This window comes from Nicotiana tomentosiformis, chromosome 9 (genome assembly GCF_000390325.3).
Source record: "Nicotiana tomentosiformis chromosome 9, ASM39032v3, whole genome shotgun sequence".
Lineage (NCBI taxonomy): Eukaryota > Viridiplantae > Streptophyta > Magnoliopsida > Solanales > Solanaceae > Nicotiana > Nicotiana tomentosiformis.
Window position 1 is genome coordinate 40,647,965 of NC_090820.1, and position 22,972 is coordinate 40,670,936.

The window sequence follows — 22,972 nt, forward strand, 5'->3', positions numbered from 1 at the left end:
TTTTTTGTTTTTATTTTACAATAAATGAAAGCCTCTATTTATACTAAATCTATGACGTGTATGATTATAACAACCCGACCAGTTATTTTGAGCATTTACATTCAGTTCGATGGTTTGAGTTATGAGTAGCTTCATATGATGTATTATGACTTGCGTGTATGGTTGATTTCGATGTTCGAGAGGTTCGAGATTGATTTGGAAGAGAAATTTCTATTTTTGGAAGCTTAAAGTTTAAGAGTTGATCAAGTTTGACTTTTATGTATTTGACCTCGGATCGGAGTTTTGATGGTTTCGTTAGTCCTGGATGGTGATTTTGGACTTAGGCGTATGCTCGGATTTGCATTTGGCTGTTTCTTGAATGTTTTGGCTCGATTTGTTGAAAGTTAGCAATTTAAATATTTGGAAAGTTTATAAGTTTGACCGAGAGTTGGCTTTGATGTTATCAGGTTCACATTATTGTTTCGGGGGTATGAATAGGTTTGTTAGGTCATCTGGAACTTGTGTGCAAAATTTGAGATAATTCTGAGTTGTTTAGGTGTGTTCAACGTAAGTTTGAAATTTTTGAAATTTGAAATAGTTCATTAAGCTTGAATTGAGGTGCAATTCATGCTATTGATGTTATATGTATAATTTGAGGCCTCGGGTAGGTCCGTGCTATTTTTGGGACTTATTGGTATGTGCGGATGGGGTCCCGAGGGGTTCGGTGCATTTCAGGGTGATTTCAAACCATTTCCTTTCATGTTTGATTGCTGGTTTCCTCTGATTTCTGGTGCTGGTCTGATAAGCATCGCGATCACGTAGGAGCTTCGATATCGTGAAGTGTGATTTGAATCTAGGTGATTTTTCCTCTTCGCGTTCGCGACAGGAGGGTCACGTTCGGGGAGGTTGAGTGGTCTGACCCATCGCGTTCGTAGAAAGGGTTTGTGATCTCAGTTGAGCGGGGGATCTAGGGGGTTTTGTATTCACGTTCATATGGGCATATACACGTTCGCATAGGTCTAGTATCTGAGGTCATCGTGTTCGTTTGGTCGGTTTCGCAAACGCATAGAGCATTTTGTGGCAGTGTGATTTTATGCATCACGATCGGGAGGAAACAACCGCGATCGTGTAAGGTTTTATTGGGCAGTGCATATAAGTTGTTAATTTTGGACTTTGAGCTCATTTTATCATGTTTTGAGTTTGGGAGCTCGGATTTAGGCGATTTTGGAGTAGATTTTTACGATTTGAATTGGGGTAATTATTTTTGACTCGGATTTGATTATTGTACATGATTCCATCTTCAATTTTGGCATTTTAATTATGAATCTAAAAGAGAAATTGGGGGGGTTTTGTCAAAACGTTTTTACAGTGAATAATTGAGTTCTGAATATCGAATTGGAGTCGGATTTGAGTAAAATTAGTATGGTTGAGTTCGTATTTGAATGGATATAAGAATTTATGAGTTTTGTTGGGTTCTAGAGTGCAGGTCCGGGTTGTCACCATTTTAGTTGACTTTGTATTTGATTAAAGATTCGACCTTTATCGTCTGGGTTCGATTTCTATTAAAATATTTGATATTTTTGAGTTACTTTTGGCTAGTTTCAAGCCGTTCAGAGGTCGATTCGTGCGTGGTGACGCTTCTTGTGTATCGATTTGGCTTGTTTGAGGTAAGTGTCTTGCCTAGATTTGTTGAAAAATTCTTTTCTAATAAAATAATATTGTTTGCTACATGCAGGAGTGATGTATATGCAAGGTGATGAGCATATATGCATGTGTCAGGGTTGTCCATGCCCGGGGTCGATTATAGGACTCTTTGTGCCTTGTTGAACTTTGTGATTTTCTTGTCATATGTTTTATGTGACTTCTACGATAGTATAAGCACAAATTCAATGCTAAGGACTATGCTTCAACTTACTACAACTTGGTTAGATATAATGGACTCTTTGTGAAACTGTTGATGTGCTAAATTCAATCATAACTATACTCCTAAATCACGAATACATGTCTATGTCCATTTTTCTTGAGATTCTTGGTCTCATAGTTATATTGAAGATCATGTTTGAGCTTTGTTGAGATACTTGAACAATGGGGTTCTTGAATTCTATTAAATTTTCTATTGGTGCAAGAGTTGTGGTTGTCATTCATGTGTTGTATTATGCTTAACCACTCTTTCGGACGTTATCCATTTTTTTTACCTTGCTTGTTGTTGATGTATATGTGCTTGGTGAGGAAGAGTGTAAAAAATGAAGAGTGATGCCGTGCCATTATTTTTATATTATTATGAGAGGAAGAATGTAAAATACGAAGGGTGATGTTTTGCCATTGTCTTTTTTTACATTATCATGTGAGAATAAGAGTAAAAGAACGAATGATGATGCCGTGCCATTGTTATTATGTTATCATGAGAGGAAGAAAGTAAAAGCACAAAGGGTGATGCCGTACAATTGTTATTATATTATGATGTGAGGATAAGAGTTCATGGCACGAAGGGTGTTTTCGTGTAGGCAAGGATGAGAGACATGCATTATGTTGTATTGTCTTACCTTTATGCAGTCATGTATTTATCCCTAGTTGTTTTTTATTACACCTATGCTTTCTATGCTGCTTGTTATTGTTGTTACACCTTCGCCTTCTATTTTATTTGTTATTGTTCTATACATGCCTTCTAACTGTTTACTTAGTGACATTCATGCTTTCTTTCTTGTTTGTTATATTTATATCTATGTCTCTGCTCGTTTGTAATTATTTTATCTAAATCATCTACCGTTTTTGTTATTGAAGCCCATGTTCTCCTACCTTATTTGTCATCGTTACTTCTGTGCCTCCTACATTGTCTGTTACCGTCATTCATATGTTTCTGCCTTATTTGTTATTGCTATCAGTGTTATTTCTACTTTGTTGTTACTGTTATCTTTGTTATTTCTACTTTGTTGTTACTGTTATTGGCATTGATTCTACATGGTTGGTACTATTATACATATGCTTGGTGAGGATGAGATAAAAGCACGAAGGGTATTGCCATGCCATTTGATTTGACATACATGCACATATTTGGTAAGGTGAGGTAAATGCACGAAGGGTGTTGCCGTGTCATTTGATTTCATATCTTGAACACATTTCTCATATTATGAAGATTCATGGGTTACTATGTTGTTTAATGGTTATTGCTTTAACATCATGATTTGAAGTGTTAGAAAAGGGTTGGTTGGGATATTGAGGAACTGATCGTTAATACTTTTAGTTAATCATTTACTAGTTCTCATATTTGTTCTTGTAATATACTTTATTAGTACTAGTGTTGTTTCTATTGAAAATTTAACTAAACATGTTATATTAGTGAGTATCTTTTGACTTAAAAATCTCATCACTACTTCACCGAGGTTAGTCAAGGTATTTACTGAGTACATGTGATCGGTTGTAGTCATACTACACTTCTGCACCTTACGTGTAGATATTCGGCGGTGAGCGACTGTGGAATTCGAGGTCCTAGTATTGAAGACATACCATCATTCAAGATACAAGCTACCATTTGTTCGCGGTAGATTAGAAGCTAAAACTCTGTTTATGTAAATTTCGAAAAGATGATGTAATTTTTCTCAAACTCTAGATGTACTCTTATTCATAGTCGCTCATGACTTGTACTACCTGTCCTTGGGATAGTTGTATTAAACTTTTTTGGCTATTTCATTCATTATCTCTATTGGTTTCCTATCATAATAGTGACTTTTACTGTTGGGCTTACCTAAAGGGTTATGTTAGGTGCCATCATGACTTAGTGAGATTCTGGGTTGTGACAATGATTTACAAAATATGTCCCCTCAATTACCAATTTTAATGCTGCAATAAAAAGTAATTAAAAGGTGATAAAGAATAATAAAAGGTAAAAAAGGCCGGTGGAATCTTGGTATCTTCTGTAATATTTTTATAGCGGTCATATCTTGAATTACTTTTTATCCGGCTATAGATTCGTATCCCGTGTCACCATGGTTGAGTCACTGCCAATTGGTTATCCTTGACATGTGTCACTTCAGTAGTGTCCCGAAAAAAGTTTCAAAATATTATAAGTTCATTAAGAGGTCCGACGTGTGCTAATTATATTTATTTGTATGAGAATGTTAATTAACAATATGAAATATATACCATAAACATAATAACAAGTGAAACGGGTGTATTTGAAGTGATATAGGGCCTAAGGAGAGCCCTTAGGACAAGTCAAGTTAGAAATTACATGATAGACTAAAGTTCCAAATGAGTACACACAAGACCTAACTTTGGACGAATATATCTAGATATATGTAAGACTTTATATGGTGCAACACCTATAAAATAAAAGATCTTCGAATCTAGTTTCTAATGCTTCAAACCGTTCGTTATTTGGACATTCCTACAAGACGTTATGATCAAATTACCAAATGTTGGAAGTGAAGTACTGCCATAGCGTCTGGATCCACATCAGAGCTTGAAGGAAGAGTGAATTGGGGACACGAAAAGTCCGAGGCAGAGTCTAAAACCCAGAAACTTGGGCCTATAAGTACAAAGTTGGGGAGAAAGAATATTTTGAGCTTTTGGGGTTAGGGTTCTTGAGGTCAAGAGGCGATTTTAAGCTCAAATCAAGTCCAACCAACTAAGGTAAGTTGTTAATGATATTTTGGGTTGATTCTTACTCAATATATATGGGTTCTAATATCATTCTTACATCCAAATACTAGATTTCATCATCAAATCCTCAAGAACCCAATAATCACCAAAGTTGTGATTTTTCAAGATTGATCTACTAGAGGTAATTCTAATGCTTCAAACTCGTTTATTATGAGTAGTTAGAAGTATTTGAAGCATTTGTTACATGTTTTAATGGTTGAAAGATTGGATTATAAAACTCTAGTTCATGGCATGAATTGTACTTTTGAGAAAATGAGAGAGAAGATGAATAGTAATCTCGACGATGAAATTCATGAATACAATGAACCTGTGGAATTATTTGTTAGCAAAAGTTGGAAGTGATCAACTAAGTAATCACCCGAATTGTATATTTTGCAAGTGTTGATTATGGAAGATGATGAATAGTAACTTGGTGACAATGGAAAATTGATGTAGTATCATTAATGACTTCGAATGTGTATTAAAATATAAGAATGAATTTGAATGGGCTAGCATGTGAATTTATTCGGCGATTTGAGTTGTTGGATGCTTGTAGCCAACTTATGAGCCATAAATGGATATTGATCAATATTTTAGGTCATATTTTGATGTAATTAGGATATCTAATTGTAGACATCGACTTGTTGGTGATGTTTGAGCATTTTAATCAACATTTGCTAAAGATTGTTAAACGTAATTAACTATTCCACTTGATGAGCTTAAAGTGATGAAAAAGCATTTTCGGGAGAAGGGTAATGGAGACCAAGAAAGAGGAAAGCGTGAGTCAGCCTTAAGGCATGGAATCGACATTCTTGTTAGCTTTTTTAGTTGAGGTAAGGTATAAGATAAAGCCTTCAAGTTCGTTCAAAGAGCGGGGCTAAGCGAGGGGCATAGTGATACAATGTTCATACTCGAGTTTCTCAAATCCAGTAGGAATATCAGGAATAGTAGGATCTAGTAGGAGCTTGCCTTGGAATGCAGTGAGGAATCCCGGAGCTATCGAATTATTTCATAACATAAGGAGAAGAATAGGACTCTTTACCAGTATCATAACCTCTCGATGGGAAATGAAACTTAGATCACGATGTGAACCTACTTATGAGTGAAATTTTGTTGACAAGCAAATTCCCCGGGAAAACAAACTTTTCTCAATTGAGATGCTTTCTTCATTTATGGATTCTATGCGAGATTCGGTGTTAATAAAGTGAAAGTGAGGTAAGTTGATTAAAACTTACTTTTCTTGAGAGATTTTCTCTAAAAGCATGTTTCGAGTTTATGGTTAAGTTGTTTGCATATGTGCTTTCGTGCTTGTGGGGCCAAACAAGTACAGATGTCTCCATGTACTAAAATATTATGTTGCATATGTAGTGTCATGTTGTTTTATAAAATTTTATTTTAAATCTTGTTGGCAAAATGACATTTAAGGTAAATGTTATGAATTTTTATCAAAACTTACATATTGATAAGAGTATACATATTTGAGTGCTAAAGATAAGTTTTCATGGAAAGTATTTCTTTTGAAAATTGATAAATAGAATAGCACTTGTGGTATCTTTTTAAAGATTGATGTTAAATTGCTAAAGGCTTTAACATGTAAAATGTTGTTTATTTAATTTTTGTTCAAATGGTTTAGATTTTCTATTAATGGTATGATTTGATAAAAAATAGATCCTTTGAGGCTACTATGCTATGAATCAATTTTTGGAGTATCAAATATTTTGGGAGTTACTTGTGTTCACCGAGATTAGCTTCGGATATGTTGTGTTCATCATCATGAAACTACACGTGACGGTGTAGGTGTAGATGGCCACTTTATGGTACAGACTACGACAGAGTGATTTCCCTCGAGAGGGTACTATTTTGTGCTATTATTAGCATGACTGAGTCGATTCGTACGACACTACGATGAGATGAACTGAGCAAGTTGTCACGACCCAAAAACTAACCCCAGTCGTGATGGCGCCTATCGTGGAACTAGGCAAGACGACTCATTTCCAAAACAAAACGATATTTTCATTTCAAAGATAATTTCAAGGTTATTTAACATAAAAACCTCCATTTAAAGAGTTCAAATCAAAGAAAAACAGAAGTGCGGAAAATAAAAGCCCGACATCGATGTGTCACTAGTCATGAGCATCTACTATAATATGTCTAACAATATCAAAGCTAACTCAGCCTGAAAAAATAGCTAAATACTACTAGAGGAAGATAAGAGGAAGAAGAGCAGGGGCTGCGATCGCCAAATAACTACCTTGCTATCTCCAAGAAAATCTGCAACCAGAACACTCAATAACCGCTACCGTATCCCGCTACACCTGAATCTGCACACAAGGTGCATGGGGTAACGTGAGTACGCCAACGCAGTAAGTAACAACAATAAATAAATATTGAGCAGTAGTGACGAGAAATAAGGCATATAGCGTTCATATCAGGAAAATCTCAATAAAATACCACATGCTTTTAAAAATCAGGATTTGAATCAAACATCTCGTTTAAACCCAGTTCCAGTAAAAATCATTCAAAGATATTTTTCCAACAGTTTTTCAAACAAAGGCTCAATGCAAAGGTGAACAAAAATGATGAAATCATAAACAACCCCTCGGACAAACCTCACAGTCACTCGTGCCACTCGGGCATACCTCACAATCACTCTTTTCACTCGGGCATACCTCACAATTACTCTTGCCACTCGGACATACCTCACAATCACTCTTGCCTCCCAGTCACTTAGCACTCGGCACTCGCACTCAGTAGGTACCTGCGCTCACTGGGGTGTGTACAGACTCCGGAGGGGCTCCTTAAGCCCAAACGCTATAATCTGCACAGAAAACTCACGTGCGATAATAATAAAGTATGTTGCAGGCGGGCAGCCCCGATCCACACTCATCCTCACAAATCAGGCCCTCGGCCTCACTCAGTCATAAAGTATGCTGCAGGCGGGCAGCCCCGATCCACACTCATCCTCACAAATCAGGCCCTCGGGCATTTCAGTAAAATAGGGCATTTGACCCAAAATATTTATATGCATCAAAATAAAGTCATAAAATAGAGTTATGCGGTAAACAAATATAAACATGACTGAGTATAGATTTTCAATCAAAAATAGTGAGAGGATGGTAAGAAACAACCCTTAAGGGTCCAAACAGCATTGGCGCAAGGCCCAAACATGGCATTCAGTCCAATTTACAGAAATGCTTTCTAAAACATATAAGTATCAAATGGTTTCAACAAAGTATGCAACTTTACAGTTGCTACGGGACGGACCAAGTCACAAATTCCCAACAGTGCACGCCCACACGCCCGTCACCTAGCATGTGCGTCACTTCAAAATAATAGAATGATACGAAATTCGGGGTTTCATACCCTCAGGACTAGATTTACAATCGTTACTTACCTCAAACCGGTCAAGCCTCTACCCCACAATGCTCTTGCCAATGGACTCTGCCTCCAAATGCTCCAAATCTATTCACAATCAGTATAATACTATCAATATACGTTAATGGAATGAATTCCACAAGAAAAGCTTCAAAATTAGACCAAAACTCGAAATTGGCTAAAACATTGCCTGTGGGACCCACGTCTCGGAACCCGACAAAAGTTACAAAATCCGAAAGCTCATTCAACCACGAGTCTACCCATACCAATTTTACCAAAATCCGACCTCAACTCGACCCTCAAATCTACAAATCTAATTTCCAAATTTTTAAGTTCTAATCTCCGATTTACAGCTCAAAAATCATGTAATCTAGTCAGATTATTCGATGATAATTCAATATTATGGAGTAGAAATGATCACAAAGGACTTACCTCAAGTTTTCCTTGAAAATATATCAAAATCGCCTCTCCCCAAGCTCCAATTTGTCAAAAATGGCAAATGGGACGAATTCCCTATTTTTATAATTCTACCCAGACATCCTCGGTTCTGCCTCGATCTTGGCCCTCGATCGAGGTCCTCGATCCTGGTCCTGCCTTCGATCCTACCTTCGATTATGACCTCGACCCGGCTTTCGACCGTGACCCTCGACCCTGGGCTTGATCATGCCTTTGATCGTGGCCCTCGACCCTGAGCTCGATCTGGGCTTCGATTGTGGCCCTCGACCCTGAGCTCGATCTGGGCTTCGATCGTGGCCCTCGACCCTGAGCTCGATCTCGGCTCGATTTCTAGGTAGAAGCAATTTCCAACAGAAGGAAATTATAGCAGCTGTTCTAGTTCAATTTTTGATCCGTTAACCATCCGAAACTCAGCCGAGGCCCTCGGGACCACAACCAAATATACAACAAGTCCTAAAACATCATATGAACTTAGTCGAATCCTCAAATCAGCTCAAACAATGCTAAAACCATGAATTACACCCCAATTCAAGCCTAATGAACGTTGGAATTTCTAATTTCTACAAACAACTCCGGAACCTATCAAATCACGTCCGATTGACCTCAAATTTTTCACACAAGTCCTAAATGACATAACAGTGGTATTCCAATTTTTAGAATCGGATTCTGACCCCGATATCAAAAAGTCAACCCCCCGGTCAAACTTCTCAAAAATAAAACATTCGGCATTTCAAGCCTAATTTCTCTACGGACTCCTAAATAATATTTCGGACACGCTCCTAAGACCAAAATCACCATACAGAGCTATTGAAATCATCAAAATTCAAATCTAAGATCGTTTACATATAGGTCCATATTCGATCTACTTTTCTAACTTAAATTTTTTAATTATGAGACTAAGTGTCTCATTTTACTCTGAGTTCCTTCCGGACTTGAACCAACTAACCCGATATAACATAATATAGCTGAATAACACAAAATAAGTAGAAATGGGGAAAACAGGGTTATATCTCTCGAAATGACCGGCCGGGTCGTTACATAAGTAGGGTATATGATACTTGCCGTTAGCAACATAACCTAGTTGACCTTCTTATGTCGGTGATGGTATAGTACTCCCAGCAAATGGAATAATTTTGTATGATTTTATTCAAAATTTTGGATTGATATAAATATTTTAAAAGTTTATATTGTGGGTTATATTTCACTTGTCTTTTATTTAAACTTAAGTTAGAGAGAGTCTATGATACTTATTGAGTACCATTGTGGTACTCAGCTCTTAGGGGGGCCTCTTTAGGGTCCCGTTTTCTTTATGTGCTTCAGGATGAGGTGTGACATGTGATGTGTGGGCAGGACTAGGATGACTCTTTTTCCGAGGTACGATGAAGCACCACTTTTATCTCGTGGTAGCTATCATGTTATTTCTTATTTTCTTTTATTGGAATTATTCCAAGTGGTGGTTCTATTCTTTGGTATAGAGGCTCCATAGATAATTGTATTGGATATAAAAATAGGGTTGTGGATAAAAGAATAATTATTTAATTTGATTATATCATTTTTATGCAAATCTTCATGTAAGATTTTGGAAATAAAAAAATATTATATGGCTTGATTTAAAAATGTACAAGATTTTCAATTGGCTTCCGCAATTATATTTGGTTTGACATATGGGTTGGTTCGCTCGGATCGGATAATGTACCGGATGCCGGTCACATGGATTTGGGTTGTGACAGCTTCCTAAGTCACCCAACTCTTGCGACCAGTTTTTATCGTATTCAGTAGCCGGGTGTTATTACTTTATTTCTCAAGTATCCTATTAGGCTTGCCATGAACAGTTAACTCTTCTCTATTTAATCTGATGTCGTAAAAAATATATAAAAGTATATAGAGGAAACATGAATGAAAAATTGCAAGTGCAATGTGGGTATTAATTACTACAAATGTACAAAAAGGATACGGCCACACGAATGTGCACAAAAGGATTATGAATCAAATTTCGCAAGCTAAAATAAAGATTAAGATGACAAAAGTTGAAACGACCATACAATCAAACAGTAACACAATCTACAATAATAGTTAAAAGGCATTACTTTTGTTTGATGAAAGAAGCAAAGCGCTGTATCAAATCTTTAGCTTTTTCAGTTTCAGGATCCTCTATAAAGAAGCAATGATCTTCTCCTTCAACTTCAAAGAACGTCAACTCTCCATTCCACCCACTTTTCTTCACACCTTCAACAAACTTAACCATAATTTCTCTTGGAACCAATACATCTTTCTCAGCTATACCCATAAACAATTTCGAGCAGCCTAGACCTGATAGACTAGGAGCCTTTTCAGCAAGTGGATTAATCATTGGACTATCAGTTGCAGTTGCTGATAATCCAGATTCCAATTTTGGACAGATGGTCATCCACAAATTATAAGCGTCATTATCCTGCAAATTGACGTTATCGACTGGGATCATAAAGTAAGGACAAGCAAGAATGGAACCCAAGATTTCAACGTCTCCGTTTAAGCTTTCTCTACCAGCTCTCATAGCCATGTGATAAACTATATTACCTGTTACAAGAATTGCACTAACACTAAGTCAGAAGAAAGGTATATGAGGCATGAAAACAACTTCATTAAAGACATGTTTTTTTTTTTTGCTAATCATTATAGAGATGTTACTTCATGCTGATTTGTTGCCGGTACTAGTGGTAGTACTAGATTTGTGCTCCCTTAGACTATAGTGGTTGGGTCGAACGATGGTAGAATAAGGTCGTGTCCTCCGGGGGAGGGGGCAGTGGGTGGGGGGCAAGGGTGAGAAGGTAGCTAGGGTTGGGTCTTGGAACATAGGGGCTTTGACAAGAAAGTCAATAGAGTTAGCGAAAATCCTTCAGAAGAGGATTAGTATAGATTGTGTCCAGGAGACTAGATAGGTGAGGTCTAAGGCGCGGGATGTGGACGGGGTACAAACTGTGGTACTCAGGAAGCGTAAGCGGGAGGGGCACGCGGGGTAGGCATTTTGGTGAACAGGGAACTCAGGGAGCTAGTGGTAGAAGTTAGGAGGGTGAACGACAGGTTGATGGCTATTAAGTTAGTTGTTGGAGGGCTGACTTTAAATGTAATTAGTGCCTAAGGACTAAGTTGCTCGGACACGGATGCGGGTGTCCGACATGGTTGCGAATCTAGAGGTCGGACCCTTCAAGATGTAAATTCTAAGATTCAGGGATACGAATCTTAGTACGGATACGGGTGCGGAGATCCGACTAAAAATTATTCAAAATAAAAATAAAAATATAAAAATATCTCTAAATTATGATAAATTTTGTGAAATACTTATGTATAGCTTGTAAAGTGTATATTTCTTTTTATTCTCAAGTTGTAGATAAGTAAAGGAATGATTTCCTAGATAAAGTTTGCTATTTTCTTCAAATTTATCTTAGTTTTGGTTTTGATTTTGGGAATCAAATTGTATTTCGTCTCGAATGTTTCCGTTAATTATGGTCAAAGTACCCAAAATTACTTGACCAGATCCGGTACGGATCCCATACCTACACCCTTACTAGTGTCATGTCGACACGGGTGCGACACCTAAACTGCCATGTCGGAGCAACTTAGCCTACGGACATCAAGTAGGATTGGACGAGTAGGTCAAAAGGTGCTTCTTAGATGATCTGGACGAGGTTGTGCGAGGCATCCCGCTCACTAAGAAGATTTTTATTGGAAGGGACTTCAATGGCCACATTGGGATGACTTTCGGGGATTACGACGATGTGCATGGTGGCTTCAATTTTGGGGTTAGAAACGGAGGTGGAACTTCGCTGTTGGATTTTGATAAAGCTTTTGATTTGGTGATAGCTAACTCGAGTTTTCCGAAGAAGGAGGAACACTTGGTTACCTTCCAGAGTGCGGAGGTTAAGACCCATATTGACTACCTATTAAGACCCATCTTTGCATGGATTGCAAGGTTATCTTGAGTGAGAGTCTCTTGACTCAACATAGACTCTTCATGATGGACTTGGAGATCGTGAGGAAGAGGCAAAAGAGGGTTGTGTATGGTCAATATAAGATCAAGTGGGGAGCCTTGACTAAGGACAAAGCGCGAGAGTTGGGGGAGAAGTTAGAGGCAATGGGGGCATGGAGAAGAAAGGGGGACGCGAGTGGTATGTGGACCAAGACTGCAAACTGTATTAGGGAAACCGCTAAAGAGGTACTAGGAGTCTCGAAGGGTTGCTCTAGCGGCCACAAGGGGGACTGGTGGTAGAATGGAGAGGTCCAAGGTAAAGTAGAAGCCAAGAAAGAAGCATACTAGAAGTTGATGGAGATCAATGGCGAGGAGGAGAAGAGGACGAATATGGAGTAGTACAAGAAGGTCAAGAATGAGGCAAAGCTACCGGTAATGGAGTCTAAGACTGCATAGTTTGGACGTTTGAATGAAGAACTTAGGGACAAATGTAGGGATAAGAAGCTGTAAAATCTAGCCAAGGTGAGAGAGAGGAAGGCCCATGACCTGAATCAAGTGAAGTTCATTAAGGACGAGTAAGACAAAGTATTGATAGAAGAGACACATATTAGACGTAGATGGAAGACATACTTCCATAAGCTCTTAAATGTAGAGGGGACAGGGATATTGTGTTAGGTAATTTGGAGCACTCTGCAAGTCGTCGAGATTTTGGTTATTATAGGCGTATTAAGATTGAGGAGGCTATGCGTAAGATGAGCAGGGGAAGAACGACCGAGCCAGATGAAATTCCTGAGGAATTTTGGAAGAGTGCAGAAAAGGCAGGCTTGGATTGGCTTACTGGGTTATTTAACGTCATTTTTAGGATGAAGAGGATGCTTGAAGAATGGAGGTGTAGTACGCTGATTCTACTGTACAAAAACAAGGGTGATATCCGAAATTGCAATAACTATAGGGGCATCAAGTTGCTAAGCCACACTATGAAAGTTTGAGAGATGGTGGTAGAAGCGAGGGTGACGAGGAGTGTATCTATTTCCAAAAACTAGTTCGGATTCATGCCGGAGCGTTCGACTACGGAAGCCATTTACATTGTGACGAGGCTAGTGGAGTTGTATAGGGATAGGAAGAGGGACTTACATATGGTGTTCATTGATTTAGAAAAGGCGTATGACAAAGTTCCTAGGGAGGTTCTATGGAGATGTTTGGAAGCTAGGGGTGTTCCTAATGCTTACACTAGGGTGATTAAGGACATGTATTATGTAGCTATGACTTGATTGAGGATAATGGGGGGACTCAGACCATTTTCCAGATATGATGGGGTTGCAATGGGGGTTAGCTCTCAGCTCATTTTTATTTGCCTTGGCAATGGACATACTGACGCGCCATATTCAAGGGGAGGTGCTACGGTATATATTATTTGTAGATGATATTGTACTGATTGACGAGATGCGAGGTGATGTTAACGCGAGACTGGAGGTTTGGAGACATACCCTAGAATCTAAAGGGTTCAAGTTGAGTTGGACCAAGACAGAATACTATGAGTGCAAATTCAGTGATGGGACGAGTGAATCGGACGGAGATGTGAAGCTTGATACACAAGTTATCCCTAAGGAATATATTCAAGTACCTTGAGTCTATTATCCAAGAAAATAAGGAGATAGACGAGTATGTTACACATCGTACTAGAGTAGGGTGGGTGAAGTGGAGGCTAGCATATAGTGTTTTATGTGATAAGAACTCGCATGTCCAAAAGATGAAAGTAGCAGAGATGAGGATTTTAAGATGAATGTGTAGGCATACCAGGATAGATAGGATTAGGAATGAAGATATTCGGGCCAGAGTGGGAGTGTCTCCGGTGGAGGACAAAATGCGAGAAACTATACTTAGATTGTTTGGGCATGTCAAGAGGAGAAACGTAGATGCCCCAGTAAGGAGGTGTGAGAGGTTGGTGCTAGAGGTGCTGAAGAGAGGTAGAGGTAGGCCGAAAAAGTATTGGGGAGAGGTGATTAGGTAGGATATGAAGTTACTTCAGCTTGTCGATCGAAGACATGACCCTTGATATGAAGGTGTGAAGGTCGAGAATCAAGGTAGACGGCTAGTAGGTAGTCGAGAGTATTACTGTTAGACCTGTATTATGTTATTATTAGATTTATTATTTGTTGTTTTTTTCGTTTCGTTTTCTTACTATTTTGTTGTTGTTATTTCTTGGTGCTATTACTTTTTTTCTTGTCTTTCGTGATGAGGGTCTATTGGAAATATCCTCTCTACCTTCAAGGTGGGGGGTAAGGTTTGCATACACACTACCCTCCCCAGACCCCTCTTGTGGATTATACTGAATTTGTTATTGTTACTCAATGCTGATTTGGGGACAAAACAGGCAAGTCAGTTCAATATACCATAAGATTACTGTATTAGTGGAAAAAAAGACATGATACGTGGACTATCAACAAGATAACGTGGCATGACACATAAAGCGTCGATGTAAGGACAAGTGGCACTCTTAATTAGATGAATTAAAGAATGCAGAAAAGGTACGGGAGAAACACCCATGGGGTTACATTGAGGAAAGAACCGAACTTGACAGCTGTTAAAGGAGAAACAGAAGCGAAATGAATGAAGGCTGCAAAGAAGGAAAGATACACGAACTTGATGTAAACAAGGACGGAAAATCGGTACAATTACAAAGAATATTTAGTCATAAATGTATCCATTACAGTAACATATGATAACAAGCAATCAATACAATTAATACTATTAGTGAGCCCAAATTAAGTATGAGAACCGTTATAATTGTATGCTCCTATATAAGGACATAAATCTCATTTTGTAAGGGCAAGTTACGATTATTATTGAAATCCACACTATTATTCTTTGCTTTATTCTCCAAGCTTTAAGCCTTAATTTTGGGGAGTGATTATCATTTCATTTCTTATTTTCCTTTGTCAATCATTTCCATTCTTTGATCTATTCTTCCAAAATTGTTGGGAAAGTGAAGTAAATCTTGGTTATCAATAACTTGATTTCTTCTAGATATTGACTTCGACCAAAAAATCTATTTTTGGTTAAACAAATTAGTTCCGTTGCCGGGAATCTGATAATCTGTTCACTTTCCAATCTTTAACTATCAAATATTCCAACCGTTAACGACAACAACTAGCTGAACCAACAAGGTGCAACTCCACCTCACCACATACCAACGGGATCCCCTCAACAGTCATATGGGAATTCGCCTGCAAGGTTCACCTCTCGCACTGATGATTAGTAGGGAAACGACCAAACTATGAAGCAAGACGCTCTAAAGCAATTGATTGCGGAGCATGTGAATAATGCGTTACAAGCTTTTGTCATATGATTATCCAATGCAGCACAAACTCCTCCACCAGTTAATACATCAACTTTGGAGAACCCGCGTTTTGGGCTTGATAATTCTGGAAGTGGAGAAAATGCTAATGAATCCCGTGATGAAGGATCAAGTACTCTAAATAATTCTAATTTATAAAGTTTAGTGCTAACTTTGCAGAAACAGTTGAAGGAACAGAACGATCGTATAGAAAAGATACCATGCGTGCCACCCGTAATTAAAGGGGTAGATATTGACAAGTATTCACAACAACCCTAGAAGCCAAGTGCAACACCTTTACCAATTCCTAAAAAGTTTAAAATGCCTGATATTCCCAAATATAATGGAACAACGGACCCTCGAGATCACGTGACTGCGTTCACTACTGGTGTAAAAGGTAACGACTTAGCCAAACAGGAAATCAAATCAGTTTTGGTTAAAAAGTTTGGTGAAACACTCACAAATGGAGCATTAACGTAGTATTCTCTTTTACTTGAAAATTCTATTGATTCTTTTGCTGAGCTTGCAGATTCATTTATAAAAGCACATTCAGTAGCTCAAAAAATTGAAAAAAGGATGGAAGACATCATTAAGGTTAAACAAGGGATTATAGAATTGCTCCGAGAATTCGTAGACAGATTCCAGCGGGAGAGGATGATGTTACCTCGAGTACCTAATAACTGGGAGGCTATGGCATTCGCGAGCAACTTGAATGAAAAATGTTCAGAAGCCACGAGGTGGCTGAAGGAAAGTTTGCAAGAATTTCCAGCAAGAACTTGAAATGATGTGTACAACAGGTACAATATGAAGTTGCAAATAGAAGAAGATACGGTCGCACAGCCAAGGGCCGATGAAAGTGCAAGATCGAGACGTGCAGAATAAAAAAAAAGATCCGGTAAAAACAGGTACGAGCCGTACATGGGACCTGCTGGGTGAGACACTCGATCTAAATCGGAAAGTGCACGATTCGACTTAAGACTAAGGCTGTAACACCCCTGAAAATTTCGAAGTACTTAAGTGTAAAGCCCCGTAAAATTTTACAAAAGAAAGTAATGTTTCGTGGTGCCGAATTGGTTTTACGTGTTGAGTATTTTGCAAAAGGTTCAAACTTTTTGGGTTGAACAATGCACCATAAAGTAAAGGAAAAGTTTTAGCGGAAAAGTGCATTTCTGCGGTCCATTATGCGACCACAGAATCACTTTGTGGACCGCATAATGGCCGCAGAGTGAGGCAGTTAGTGGGGTCAGTTGGAAGCAATTATGCGGTCGACTATGCGACCGCATAACTGTTATGCGGTGCACTATGCGACCGCAGAACAGTTATGCGGACCGCAGACTCAGGCAGATTTTTGGTCATTTTGGACACTAATTATGCGATCGATATGCGGTCACATATGCGACCGCAGAACCTGTTCCGGAGCTCCATTTTGGGTTTTTAAAACCCGACACTATTTCGTTAAATATACTCTTTGGGCCATTTTTGAGACATAATCTGATATTTTAGAGTGAGAAAGTGTTCTTCAATAATTGTTCTTCAATTCTTGCTCAAGTTTTGGAAGATTAAGAAGGCAAGCTCACTAGGTCCTCATCCTAGAGGTAAGATTCTACACCCTAAACCTTAATTTCGAAATCATCTGAAAATGGATAATTAGCAAGATAATTTTTGGCCATGAGAGTTGATTATTTTACATGCATGTGATATCAAGGGGTGTAGGAAGATTGTTGAACTAAGCATGGTAATTATTGGGTTGTGGGATGATGGAATCCTCCATAAAAGGACCTTGAAACCTTGTGCACACCTAGTGTATGATAAAATGCTCAAATGATCTAGAACCATGATCATCTTCCTAATTTTGATTCAATTTGTTATATTTCTACAATAGATTGAAGTTGCTAAGAATTCCGGAACGTTTTAGAGTTTAAGAAAGCTCAATTGAGGTATGTTGGGTAAACTCTTCTCTTAGAATTGAATCCCACGATATTCATGTAAATTATGTAAGTCCCGAGTGATTCATTATGAAATTGGCTATTCCGAGTAAGATTGGGTTGAAAGATATATATTCAACAAGCATCCCAAATGCTCTATTCATGTTATGTTACCAATTAAGGATATGTTAAATTATGAGTTGTGCATTAATAATGTTTCGACTTTAAGTCAAGTTCAAATGAAGGCTATTATGCCAAATTTTGTGAAATATCTCTATGTGCATTAGACTCTAAATTGCTCACATGCGCACTACACACTTTGATTTGAATTGTGTTTGTTGTTGATGATAAGGCTGATATTTGAAAATGATAATGTGAGCATGAATTACTGAATATGGCCAACGTGCCAAGGATGATCTTATAATTATGGCCACTAGTGCCAATGAAATGAAAAGATGTAAAAGAAGTATGAAATGCGATGATTGATATAAAAAGGTTGATGTCTCGAATAAGACAGCCTAGTTGATCGAGTCGTGATCGGACTCCGTGCTAAACTTATGGTGGTATTGGTAATGATAGTAATTATGGTTGGTGTCTCTAATGAGATGGCCTAGCCGGTCGGGTCGTGATCGGACTCCGTACTAAATTTACGGTGGTATTGATATTGACAGTAATTGTGGTTGATTCTCTAATGAGATAGCCTAGCCGATCGGGTCGTGATCGGACTCCGTACTAAATTTACGGTGGTATTGGTATTGATGGTAATTGTGGTTGATTCTCTAATGAGATAGCCTAGCCGATTGGGTCGTGATCGGACTCCGTGCTAAAAGTACGGTGGCATTGGTATTGTGAACACTGGTATTGCGGACAATGGTATATCGATACTAAAAATCTCCCAATGTGAGATATGAAAATTAATTTGAACACTGTCTTGATCCTAAATTGAGGTTTGATGTTGATTAAGGCTTTCATTGATATTATGATAATCTTGTTTGTATTAATTGTCATTCTATTGAGAGGGTGTTTAGTTATACATTCTAGTACTATTCGACGGTGCTAACGTCCCTTTTGTCGGGGGTGTTGCATCTGGGTGCAGGTGGTTCCACATCAGAAGATATTGATCAGTGATAGCAGTGCACCTTCTTCCCAACTGACTTGGTGAGCCCCACTTCTTTCCGGGGTCATGAATCTTTTGTACTTGTGTATTCTATTTAAGGTATAGCCGGGGCCTTGTTGCCTACATTATCATTGTACTGTTCTTTATCTATAGAGGCTCTGTAGACATAGTATGGGTTGTGTATTGGTGCTGAGAAAAGACAAACTATGCTATGTTGTAGTTGTATTACTTGTCCATTTGAGACTTTAAAAATGGTGAAACTATTGGTAAGAAATGGGTAATTGCAGACATGATCACTTTATTGTTTAATTAAGGAAAACATATATTCTTTTTATTCATGAATGAGTTTGGGTAGAAGGAATCTAATAAGCTTGCTCAGTCAGGTTCACTCGGTTGAGAGCCGGTCGCGCTCCTCGGTTTTGGGGCGTGACAAAGGCAAAAAGACACGAGTTCTTCATCCAAGTTTAGAAAGGAACGGGATGCCCGAAGCAATGATTCTAATACGCAAGCGAGGATAGGAGATTACAACTTTAATATCAGCACCTCCGAGTTAGTAGCTGTTTTAAGAGGTATGGGGATAAGGTGCGGTGGCCTAAAGAAATGAGATCAGATCCAAGCAAAAGAAATCCAAATTTCAGTTGCGAGTTTCATAACGATCATGGCCATAGAACAACAGATTATAGACTTCTGCAAGGAGAAGTCGAGCATTTGTTGAAGTAAGATTATCTTACTGATTTGTTCAGTGAGAAAGGAATACAATCATATATGAAGAACATGAAAGAGCCCCCAAAATCTCCATCACCAAAAAGAACAGTCAACGTAATAATTGGGGAAGATGGGGTCAATGGAGTAACATATATAGCTGCAAAAAATACGTCAAAAATCACGGTTACTCACGGGAAGCGAGTTCGCCAGGTCTTGGATGGTGACAGTATAACATTCGATGATAAGGATGCTGACAGCTTGATAATTCCTCGCAATGATGCACTAGTAATATCTTTACTTGTACATGATACTAACGTAAAATGAGTTTTGATTGATCCAGGTAGTTCAGTGAACATCATTTTACTGAAGGTGGTGAATGAAATGCAAGCTAATGATAAGGTGATACCAAAGGCGTGGTCCTTGTCCGGGTTTGATAATTCAAGTGTTATCACGAAAGGGGAAGTTGTACTCACCATATTTGCAGAAGGAGTTGTCAAGGATACAAAGTTCCAGGTGATAGACGCATATAATTCTGGGAAGACCGTGGATTCACGATATGGACATTGTCCCATCTACATTACATCAGGTTATCAAATTTCCTTCACAGTGGAGAATTCGTCAAATCCGTGGAGATCGGCAAGCTTCAAGAAATATCAACTCAGTGGTGATTGCACGCACGATAACCAATGATGCAGACGCAAAATAGTAACTACAGAATTCGGTTGAGGACGTTGCTACAAAGACCTCAACTGAAGACACACCAGGACAGACCAATGTTGATTCGAGACCCGATGTTATTTAAGAAAATGAAAATATTAAGATAACTACTGAAGAGAGCTCGAAGCTATAGTTCTATTTGTACATTAGCCAGAAAGAAATGTTTACATCAGAGCAAATTTAAGCCGAGGAATGAAAGGTAAGTTAATTGAATTTTTACGAGCTAACGCGGATTGCTTTGCTTGGTCACACTCAGATATGACAGGTATACCACCGGAGGTGATGACCCACAAACTGAATGAGGATCCATTATACCCACCTGTCAAGCAGAAGAAGAGGAAGCAAGGATCCTTCAAACATCAAGTGATCCAAGATGGGGTACAAAAGCTAAAAATTGGGTCAATATGAGAGGTAAAGTACCCTGACTGGTTAGCTAATACCGTGGTAGTTCCCAAAAAGAATGAAAAATGGCGAGTTTGTGTAGATTATACTAATTTAAATAAGACTTGTCCTAAAGATTCATTTTCTTTACCCCATATAGATCAACTAATTGATTCTACCGCAGGACATGAAATTTTGAGTTTTTTAGATGCATATTCGGGATATAACCAAATAAAAATGGACCCTCTAGATGAAGAAAAAACTTCGTTTATCACAGACAGGGGGACTTATTGTTATAAAGTCACACCATTTGACTTGAAAAATACTAGAGTCACGTATCAAAGATTGGTGACTAAAATGTTTCAAGAAAATATGGGAAAATACCAAATTACAAGCAACTGTATGCCATTTTACTTGAAGGGTAAATGGACATAAAATTCAAGAAATTAAAGATGACTTTTGTTATATAAGTAAAAATATATGCACAGTTTTTAAAATTATATTCTTACAGTGGTAAGAGTTCCACGTGTATTAGCATATTTCCTCTCTTAAGAGAATGAATTTTTATATCAAGCGAGCCCAACATGTCATGTAAAAATGAGGATGCTACAATAAAATAGTATTTGATGAGAGAATAGTAGTCTGAAACGAAAACGTGTGGACGAAAAAAAGAATTATCTAACATTACCTCCAGCGCTATCCCCAGCAATGAACACCCTTTTTAGATCAGCATAGGTTGTTAACCATGAGTCTTTACTAGTGTGGGTGAAGTTGTCATTCTCACTGTGAGAAGCAACCCATTGAAGGGCAGTCCAGCAATCTTGGTATAACGTTGTCAAATCATTCTCAGGGGCTAGCCTGTACTCTACAGAGACTCCAATAGCATTTGATTCAGAAACCAAGTAGTTAAGAAAACGGTGCATCTTGTTGAAGAAAGCAGATCCAACAACAAGTCCACCACCATGGTAAAATACTAATATCGGAAGTTTTTCGTTAACAGTAATATTAGTGTTTTTTGGAAGGTAAAGTCTAACAGAAACGTGAGATGAGATTGTGATGTCTTTGGATGAGACCCCCGTGGCTGGGTCTTCAGGCGATGGGGGAACGTAGAATACATTAAATTGTTCGTAGAAGCGTTCTACGCGGCCATTTTTGTAGAGTCGGAAAGTTGGATAGAGATCGGTGACTACCTCATTATCTTCTGTAGCCATGGGAGCAGTGACACTAGATAATATTTTTCTTGAGCTCTGTTATTGTTTCTAAATTTCCAATATATAATATCCTTCAATATGGACAAGTTATAGTATATACATGGAATATTTTCGTTGAGAGATATGATACTACTCCACTAAAATCTTTTGACCAAGTCAAAAAGAGTAAATTGATATAAATAATGAGTTTACTGTTTTATTTGCTTAACCATTTTTTCCAACTTATTTTTTTCATTTTCCTGAAATTAGGCAATACGGTTACGATGCTGCAAGGAGTTGTGGTATTTGTACATTATACCTCTTACAATTTTAAATTTAAAAAAAAATGATCTTTTTAGTTATTATGTGTAAAAGACGAATCTTTTACGTGTAAAAGTAAATATACTATGTGTAAAAAAAGAGGTAGGGTCATAAAACTAAAAATAAGTTTGTAAAGAGCCAAAAACCCAAGACGGTGGCAAAAACCTTAAATTCATAAATCATTTACACTTTCTACTCGAACGAACGAGAGCTTTGAAATAACAATAAAGTCGTATAGATTATGAGTAAGCCGTAGAATCAATCACTGACCCTTGCGCCAATGTAAGCTGCCTACATCATATCTCTTGAGGTGCGACTCTATCCCAATTCTGCTTGAACACGAAATACTTCATGAATGGTCTTTTTCCTTCTTCTTTTTTCCAACACTTATACTCGAATATCATAAATTCATTCTAGTAGAAAAAGATACCACTCGTATGTTTCATCAATCTCATTAGACCTTTCACTTTCAACTTTCTTCTTCTTTCATTAATGTATTTTGTCTTCGTTTGATTGTCTTACTGGAAAATTGGGTTCGGCTACACAAGGGTTTGGATGTGACCCCCAACGAATATTCTTTAGAAATTTGTGAATTAGTAATTTTAATGAAGAAATTGTTATAAAACGATAAAAGAAAAGAAGAATATTGCAGAGAAAAGTAGAGAGAGAATTCTAATTGATTTGGTATGATATACAATGAAATAGAACCCCTCTATTCATAGGGGAAAAAGTGACTTAGCAACAAAGTAACAAACTCTAAAATCTCTCTAAAATATAGACATTCACCTTAAATATAATTCTATTTACAACATTTCTTAAATACAATTCTATTTACAACATTTCTCCTTGAATGTCTATTCAACAGATAATGTGTCTCGTTAAAAC

General features: G+C 37.9%; 1 protein-coding gene across 1 annotated transcript; it reads right to left on the bottom strand.

The window, feature by feature from the left end:
- Nucleotides 1–10,341: 10,341 nt before the first annotated feature.
- LOC104111364 (hydrolase 3-like) lies at nucleotides 10,342–21,845 on the bottom strand. The gene is made up of 2 exons (XM_070186192.1): nucleotides 21,265–21,845; nucleotides 10,342–11,004 (listed from the first exon to the last, which is right to left on the bottom strand). Exons 1-2 carry the CDS (start codon nucleotides 21,785–21,787, stop codon nucleotides 10,532–10,534), a joined length of 996 nt encoding a protein of 331 aa, XP_070042293.1. The 5' UTR covers nucleotides 21,788–21,845; the 3' UTR covers nucleotides 10,342–10,531.
- Between the last annotated feature and the right edge of the window lie 1,127 nt (nucleotides 21,846–22,972).